The 9,228-nt window shown below is 38.9% G+C and overlaps 2 protein-coding genes across 2 annotated transcripts; one reads left to right on the top strand and one right to left on the bottom strand.

The window, feature by feature from the left end:
• Window positions 1-1,561: 1,561 nt before the first annotated feature.
• On the bottom strand, window positions 1,562-4,950 carry LOC107834521 (homeobox expressed in ES cells 1-like). Its single transcript, XM_016666038.1, has 4 exons — window positions 3,662-4,950; window positions 2,583-2,728; window positions 2,374-2,475; window positions 1,562-2,178 (listed from the first exon to the last, which is right to left on the bottom strand). Exons 1-4 carry the CDS (start codon window positions 3,780-3,782, stop codon window positions 2,002-2,004), a joined length of 546 nt encoding a protein of 181 aa, XP_016521524.1. The 5' UTR covers window positions 3,783-4,950; the 3' UTR covers window positions 1,562-2,001.
• A 124-nt stretch (window positions 4,951-5,074) lies between these two features.
• On the top strand, window positions 5,075-7,923 carry LOC103130602 (putative claudin-24). Its single transcript, XM_016666037.1, has one exon. It carries the CDS (start codon window positions 6,289-6,291, stop codon window positions 6,955-6,957), a length of 669 nt encoding a protein of 222 aa, XP_016521523.1. The 5' UTR covers window positions 5,075-6,288; the 3' UTR covers window positions 6,958-7,923.
• The last annotated feature ends 1,305 nt before the right edge of the window (window positions 7,924-9,228 follow it).

Raw genomic sequence — 9,228 nt, forward strand, 5'->3', positions numbered from 1 at the left:
GGTTAATGGTTAGAAGACAATAAGAAAAGTGCTTGAGGAGAGGTTTAAAAATAATGGTAGTGAACATTTTTGCTACACAGTAAATAGAGTTGAGATGTATAATAATGTAAACATCTCAAAATTAAGTTGTTTAAATTCTCATTCTGTATGATGGAAACATACTTTTTATATTTAGTTCACATTCTGACACTGTACATCACTGTAGTGTCTGTTGTAAATCCATGAATCCATGCAGGAACATCAGGCTGCAGAGAGTCAGAGGGAGGCAGAGACAGAAACACATATCCGTAGATATTTCAGTTAAATATTTGCGGCTGAAAATGACAGGAGAAAAAAAAACATTTAGTCTTTTTGCCTCAGTGTTTTTCATGAATCTTTGGTAAGTTATTGAATGCAGGGCTGGAAAGTGAGACTGAGTTAACAGTGAGGAGCTAAGGTGTCTGTTAGACGTGAAAAGTATAATTTTTGTTTATTTTGTAGATCAAACTGTTCCACTGATGTAGAGAGATATTCAAGAAAAACAAAACTTGTTTTTTTTAGATTTTATTTTTGTTAGTCAAACTGCTGTATTGAGTTTAAAACTGTTGTCTTATTTTATGAGCTGTTTTCTACTTTGGTTTTAGAAATAAGTAGAACCTGTTCAATTGCCAGTCAATTTATATCAATGCATTTTGACCAATAAGATACATCAGAATCTGGTCGGCTCTGTGCTACCAGAGTATGTAGCTTGCTAGTTGTGAGGCAAATGCTAAAGTGAGTGTTCATCCTGGAATGACAGTCATTATGCTGCATAACTTTAATCTGACTATTGGATTGTAAATAGTAATGTGTTAGAATACTTGTTACTGAAACAAGGGTCAGATTAGAGTAACGCGTTACTGATGTGTTGATGGCATAATTGTTTGATATTTCTGCTCAAGCTATTTACTCATCTGTCAGGTTTCCGATATGCGTCCCCCCAATGACAGACTCGTTCCTACACCCTTGCCCTCCCCACATCCTTGAGCTCTGGGTCAGAACATTTTATTACTAGGTGGGGGTTAATCATGTTTTAAATTAAGCACTACATGTTGAGAACAGTGGGTTGTGATTCCTTTCTGTACATTTTCTTGTCTGTAAATATTATTACTGACTGTGCATAATGTGTTGACACAAAAACATCTACAAGTCTCTACTAGGAGTTGTACAGTCCACCCCCCGTCCCCTGACATCAGTTGAGGCTGAGGCAGCTGTTTAGCACAAGTTTTTGACAATTTTGTATTAATGCAAAAGTGTGGGGATTTGTTGATTTTTGCATAAATTTCCATGATAATTCTCAAGAAACTGGAGGGACTGATTTTATAATTTGGCAGCAATGGATAAAAACTGCATTGATTTGATTGATAACATAATATTTAAGCATACTTAGAGTTTAGTCTAGAATATAGAGTGCTACATAAAAAGCTAAAGGAGGCTAGATTTGGCCCACGGGTGCTTTAGGATACTACATTATGTGCTCTAATACACTCTGCTCTTTTTTTTGCTTCACAGTGAGAAAAATATTCCATAATGCCTCATTTTGACAGTAAATGTTTTAATATTATTGAAAATGTTATGTGTAAAGCAGTTATCGTCTCATTCTTTAGCAAAGACGTAGATGAAAATCAATGTGTGATAAAAACACAGATGGTAACATAAGTATTTTTATTCCTAATAAATTCAATGAAGTACACAGCTACTCGGAAGGTCTGATACATTGAGTTGTCAAACTGAGAAATGACGGTTCACAAAATATTCTTCAAACTATCAAGTTTTCATCAGCTCAAATCATTCCTGCTTTTATATAAGACCAGCTGACATTCCTTGTAAATTGTGATATTGGACGAATAAAACAATATAAAACAGCCATTTACATTCTGCAACTCTTAGTCATTCCCCTGGAGTTTAGAGAGGTTTTCAGAAAATTATGCAGATGGATATTAATGCAAAGATGAACACCTTCTGCAGACAGTGAGAACTTGATTACTCCTCATCCTCTGCATCACAATGAAGAGGAGGAGGAAGGTGACGTGACACCTCCTCTGGGCGGTGTCCAGCCTCCTGCCTCATCTTCAGCTCCATCATAGCCGTCTGAACCAACTGCAGTTGGGTCTCTCTGAGTGAACGCCTCAATTTTGCTCGTCGGTTCTGGAACCAGATCTGATAAGAAATGATAATCTTGTACTTCGTCTTTAGCCTCACTTTTTATTATCGCACACTTTTAGTTCTTGTTTCTTTAAGTGGCAACATGTGCTTAAAGGCATCTATTTGGCTATTTTTAAGTCTCCATGCATCTACAAACTTCTAGACCTTTGTCTTTTTAACAGCTATCATTTTTAAGGAAACTGTTTGAACCTGGATTCGATCCTCGTCCAGGTCCAGCCTCCCTGCCAGCTGCTCCCTCAGCTGGATCCCTGGATAGCAGTCGACCCGGAACACCATCTCCAGAGCATTCACCTGATTGAGCAGAATCAAAGCTAAGTTTGTAAAAAAAAAAAAAAAAAAAAAAAAAAAAAGCTGCTGTATGAGATCCTAAGTTCCAGGTTAAATGGAAGACAGAACACCTGGCTGCTGCTGAAGGCTGTGCGTGCCCGTCGTCCAGCATACCAGCTTAGTTTGGGTCCAGTTTGGTTTTGCAGCGGAGCTTGATAACAAATGTTTTGCTTACAGCAGAAACTTTTCTCTGTCTTCCCCATCTCTGCTCCAAATTCTGAGGAGATTTTTAAAAGATAATTTAATAAATAAATGGAAAATTAAATAACTGGACATGCATTCATGAAAATTATTTCATCCCAATGTGTACTCTGACCAGCCTAGAAGAAAGGATCCTCACAGCATGATGCTGCCACCACCCTAAACTTGTTTCACTTTGGGAAGGTTACCTGATTGGTGGTAAGTTATTATCCATATAAAGAGTTTCATTTCTATTTCAATCTAATCCAACTAAAAAAACTTCTTCCAAGCTCCCCAACAAACCTCTCAGACATTTTACAGAGTTTCTACACAAGATTGATAGTGAAAATATGGATATGAAATTCTACATTTTCCAGACTCAGATATTAAGAATCTTCAGTTATAAATTTCTCTTTGAATTTATGGTGGATATTTCTAGAGTGATAATGCTTTGTACCTATAACCTGGTAATGCAAAAGAAAGTAGGCATGTTGATGGATGAATGGATTAATGGCAGATAAATTGGAAACATTTTTAAAATAGTGGCAAAGTCTAGCAACATATTTTTAAAATTTGATTTGACTTTCAGATTGAAAAGAACAATTTTTAACAGTAAAAAATTTATTTATCTTCCACTTTCATAAGAAATCACAATAAAATAAATCGTTTTGTGGACCTGTTTCAAAGAAAAATCTTTTAATAAGGATTGTTATTATTTAACAGGTCAATCTGTAAACCAAAGAATAAAAAAAAATTGGCAAAGTAAAATAAAGAGATGAAAATACATTATGCCTATTCCAGCCTCATCAAACAAATCAACATAAATGTGTGTCATATTAAGTAATAAAGTTAGGGTAAAAGTAAAGAAATGATTGTACAGCTTGATCAAACTTTCAAACAGGTGTGACTGTTCAAGCAGAAAACAGAGCATATTAGTCCTGAGGGTGAGTCAAAAAGCAAAACTCCTCACCTGTCCAGGGTCGGTGTAATTTCAGACTCTTCCCAGGGTTTTCCTGATCCAAACCCAGAATCCGATCGATATAAAATGCTGAGTGGCGTTCTTCCTTCAAGGGAGTCACAGTGCATTCCATTATGTCTGAACTGAGGAGTTACTTTAACTTCACTGACATGTAAATAGTCCTGAATGGTCAGAAATGTATCATTAATGACCTCAGTGTCTGTGGAAATCCTTTACACTGCCTTGGAGGTCCATGGAAAACTAACAGGAAAGGCTGAAGCTGAGCACTGGTTTTAATGGGAATAAAGGATTTAAACTGGCCCCCAATTAGAAGTAAGAAGTGTTTTTCCACGTGAATAAGATTCCTTGATGCTCCATACATCAGTTAATCTCAGCTAATACAATATGTGCTGCTGGCAATTTGACTCTGACATTCAACTTTTCTTAATTAATATAAATGAAATAAACAAGTCAGATTTAATGTGTTTCTCTGTTTCACACGAGCAAATAGATGTTTATATAAAACCGTCACCATGACATGAACACAATGCAACACGGCATTCCTTTTCTTCTAAATTACCAAAGTAGAAAATTAGTTTAATTTTGAACTGCCGTTATAGGACTGAGGCAGAGTTTAAGCTAATAATAATGACAATGATGGCAGGAATAACAACCCGGTGAGACCCAGTAATGCTATTAGCCTGATCTGAATGTGTTGTGATGCAGATGAAGCTCGTAGGGTGTGAATGCAGTCTGAAGCAGCTGGGAGGAAAAACCTTTTCAGAACTGGATTAGCTCCCACTAAAGGCCTATGGCAGCTTTAAGCCAACAACACACTTCTTTATTTATTTATCCTTCAGTGGGAGGTGGCGGGCTCTGGGTCAATTTGTACTCCCATTTCATCCTCACATGATGCCATTTTCTCCTTTCCTACTTTTGATTTATAGCTGTCAACACACTATTTAGGTACATTGGTTGACATGTTGGTTGAACATGTTGCTCCTTATTTCTATTTATTTTGGTTTTTATCACCATTTGAGTCTGTTGACTCTCATAGAATATGACAAATGATGGTGGGTGTTGGTCATTTTAGTTCCGTTTCATATCTTTCGTTGTTTTTGGAAATGAAATGGTATATTTTGTGTCAATTCATATCTGCTAAAGAAGCATTGTGTTTCTACCTTAACAATCAGCAATATACTAGTGTTCTACCTAGTCTATGTTGTATTCTGTGTTTTCTGTATAGTTATTTTTGAGGTTTTCTGTGTTTAGTCCTGTTCCTGTCACGTCTTCCGTGTTGATTGCTTCCCAGGTGTGTCTCATTCCCTGATTACACTCCCTGTGTATTTAAGTCCACTTGTTGTCTTTTGTCATGTCCTTGTCAAACATAGCACGTCAGTTGTCTTCGTCTGGCTTACCTGTCTGTTTCTTGTGCTTGAGTTCTGTGGAGTCATCAATAAATTCTTCATACAATGTCTGCCTGGGCCTCTCATATACAAGTGTCATTCTCACCGCCAACCATATCACATTATGACAGTCTACTTTTAACTGACTGAGATTCAAACTCACAACTTTCTGGCTGCGATGCAACAGTGCCACTAACTGCAACGCCACATAGCAACAATAACATTTTCACTGATTATTTCAGGGGGTTTTTTAATTTCTGTTTTCACCCTGATGTTTGATACCCTCACTGTGCTATATGCTCTAGTTTTAAGAACTACCATCCTGCAACTTTTGCATGGGCCTCATCTAAAACACAAACACACCTGGATAAATGTGGGGATATTCTGCCATTTAGTTCAACACTGCCATTGAGTTGTGTTGAACAAATACACAAATGTTGAAGGACAATAGCTCTGGAGGGCTAGAATAGACAACTCAGCCCTGTATTCTCTCTGTTCCCCTCTGTCGCATTATAATTGCTGCTTCAGTGTACTTCCTGAACTAGTTTGACCTACTGTGCCATCAGTTTAATGATAACTCTAGAATTGGGAAAAAGTCTAATTTTCCCCCTGCTGTAGAGCAAATCTTTCTCTGACATTGCAATGGGATTCAATTGTTCTGTTTGCCTAATCTGTCAGGACTGGACACTCGAGAAATATTTGTGATAATTATCAGTAACGGAGTGTACCCATAACTAAATGTAGTCTAACCTTGATAGAACATATCAAAACTATATTTTCTGACCTCTCTTTAATCTTTAAGAGGTTTTGTGAAGCAGAAAGATGCCATCTTGTTTCTCAAAGGTTCCTCAAATGATTTTAAACTAAAACTTCTGTAAGCAGTGAAACTCTGGTGAACCTGAATCTGTCTATGCTCCATCAGGCTGCCTGTTGTCTGTCCTTGTTTCCTGTTTTCTCTGAGAACAAAGAGCCAACAGACAATGTGGAAAACGAGCAGCGTGCCTGGTGACACTGCAGCGGGATGGAGGGGGGGACTTCAAATGCCTTTCAGTCAGAGATGTACCATCCTGTCTGCTGCCTGTAGGCCACCTCACAGCCACACTGTTGTTTGCATTCAACCAATCACTGTGTCCCCTCTGACTGGTTTAGGGAGCCGCTCACATTTTCAGTCACTCTGGACGGTGGTGTTCCTTTTCCAGAGGGTCTGATGTCTTCTTGACACCTGAGGCCATCATGGACTGGAGTGTTGGGACTGTGGAGATGCTGGGGGTTCTGTTGTCAGCAGGGGGCTGGCTTTGCTCTCTGTGCACAACTATGATGCCGTTCTGGCTGACGCTCTCCACAGACCTGCTCCCCACTGAGAGTTTGGAGGTGGGACTATGGAAGACCTGCGTTATACAGGACTTGGGTCTGCAGGAATGTCGACCATACAACAGCCTGCTGGGTCTGCCGCCAGACATCAAGCTGGCCCGGATTCTGATGTGTGCTGCTCTGGGTTTTGGGCTCATGGGCTCGGTGCTAGCTGTCCTGGGCCTGAACTTGATCAACAGCTGCTGTCGGAAGGTGGATGACCGAAGCTTTAAGAAGGTCCTGAAGACAGCAGGTGGGACGCTAAGCCTGGCAGCTGGAATACTGGTCCTGGTCCCAGTCTCCTATATAGCTCACCTGACTGTGGTGCGATTCTTTGACGAGTCGGTGCCGGATGTGGTGCCTCGCTGGGAGTTCGGTGATTCTCTGTTCTGTGGCTGGACAGCTGGAGTTCTGCATCTGGTGGCAGGAATGCTGCTGCTGATTTCTTCTTTGTATCTGCAGGAACAGAACCGGAATCTACCCGTCCACATCCCTCTTTTCCCAGTGTCCCAGACACAACGGTCAGTCAGAATCAGTACTGAGTACATCTAGAGCACCAACCAGGAGAAAGTATCCGCTTTCACATTGTTGGAAATCTGACTTGATATGATGGTTTGAACAGTTATTTAAGGAAAATTTCCAAGATTCTTTCCATGTCTATGGAGATGTCTGTAGTTTGTTGGAGCCAAAGAAACAAAAAGCTGCTATTTCCTGTTACCTCTCATTTAACAACCTTCAGCACTCTATCTCTATCTGTCTACCTGGACAGCTTAAGCAAGACACAAGGATGCTTTCAGCTTCATTTTGATCTCGGAAAACATTAGTGACTGCAGATCAGTACTGGGAACTTTGAAGAGGGGCATGACTGAAAAGAATACATTCATAGAAGTGAAAAATCACTATATAGATCAGCCTAGTTAACAGCAGGCATTACTACTTAGTATTAATGTATATATAACCCATGCATGTTTGTACAGTGTAATGTAATTGTTACACCACCAGAGGGCTATAAGTTACCATCAATAGAGTCCAGTTCCTTCATAGTTACAGATAATCTTTCTTACCTTCCAGTCTAACTAATAATTTTGCTTAGAATGGGTTTATTTATGTTTATTTAGGTATGTTATGTTCTGAAGTCAAAGTTAAATGTTTAATTGTCACCAGATTAAAGATGACAAACAGTACTGTGTGTTTCTGGTTCAATGTTGTCCAGTCTTGAAGACAAATATTTACAAGTTTAATTACATATGTGTAAAAGTAATCTTACAAAACTGAACACAGAGCACTCTGCATTTGCCCCTTAGAATTGGGACGTCAGGTGTCGCTCTTTGTGAATTTCTGCCTTTCATGTCAAAAGCAAATTAATTTAATTGAACTGACATCACTTAACTTAGCCTGACATCCTCAATACCTCACGGAGTAATTCTAGGTTTAATACATGTGATTAAGCAGAAGCTGCTTGGAAACAGTTCTAACAAAATAACAGAAACTTTATTGAATAAATCTAAAGAATAATCAGATTTTTTCAAAGCTGTTCTTGACTTTCTTCCTGGCCACCTTCTTCCTGTTTCATTTCTTTCACTTTCACCCTGTTGTGGCTCCGTTTACATTCTTGAAGTAAACTTCTGCCTAATGGTAATGGAACCATTTTTTTTTATTAATTAATTTATTAAAATAACCTGCCTACATCTTAGTTGGTGCAGGAACAGCAGAAATCGCCAGGTCCTGCCATCCAGACACTCTAAGCTGGAACTGCAAAGTTGAACCTGTCCAATGGTGAATCAGGTCATCCGTGTTGTTTCTTTGTTAGAAGAGTCTAGTTAGTTGAACACAGTGGTGGTTTGATACAACTGCACGTACAGATTATTTAAAACACATTATCAAGGCATACCTTCAGCAACTTCTTACAATAGTTAAACCTTAACCCTAGTTTGTATACCTAAATGACTTTCCTGTGCAGATGAAGGTGGAAAATACATGCAAGGTGATGTGTATGTGTGATGGAGACCAGGGGTTCCATCCCATGTTGATTATTGATATTATGTTGTTTTCAGTTCAAATGTGTTTTGTATCAGTTCTTTATTTCAGTTACATGCTGACATTTGGTGAACATTCTTTTTGGGTAGGGAGACTGGCCATCTTTCCTGTTCAGAGAATGTGGGGGAAAATGTCAGTTTGTTTTGATTTAGATTAGTTCAATTTGAGTTAATTGAGTATTTGCCTTTCTGGGTGTGTCTCAGCAAGGTGGAGCAGAGAGGGAGACGACTGCTCCTGGAGCATACCAGCTTCCATTAAGAGGGGGAATACTCTGAGGATTTATATTTAGTTATATTTACTTTTGATTGACTTTAGGTTAGTTTAATTTTAATAATTTGCATGCATGTAAATATTTGTTGGATCATTTATTGTTTGTTAGTTTTGTGTAAGTAGTGTTTGTTTGTCTTTTCTTTTTGATCACCCCTTTACCTGGTGTCAGTGTTGGAACTTGCCTCAGGTATAAATGTCAGCTTCTTTGTTTCCCTAAAAAAAAAGGTGTTGGTGTAATGAAGACTTGGAGCTCCCAAATAAATCCACCTCAAAGACATTGGTTGCCTCACTTCCTTCTTTAACGCAGAGCCTCCGCCGGTCAAAGTGACAGATTTAACCACTTTCAGGGTTCCTAGTGGACTTTATCGTTTCAGAACTATGCCTTTTGGACTTCACGGAGCTCCAGCTACATTCCAGAGGATGATGGACTTGGTTTTAAAAGGAGCTGATGGCTATGCAGCAGCATACATCGATGACATTGTGGTGTTCAGTGAGACATGGAAAGACCATGTGAAA

Source organism: Poecilia formosa, unplaced genomic scaffold (genome assembly GCF_000485575.1).
Source record: "Poecilia formosa unplaced genomic scaffold, Poecilia_formosa-5.1.2 Scaffold651, whole genome shotgun sequence".
NCBI lineage: Eukaryota > Metazoa > Chordata > Actinopteri > Cyprinodontiformes > Poeciliidae > Poecilia > Poecilia formosa.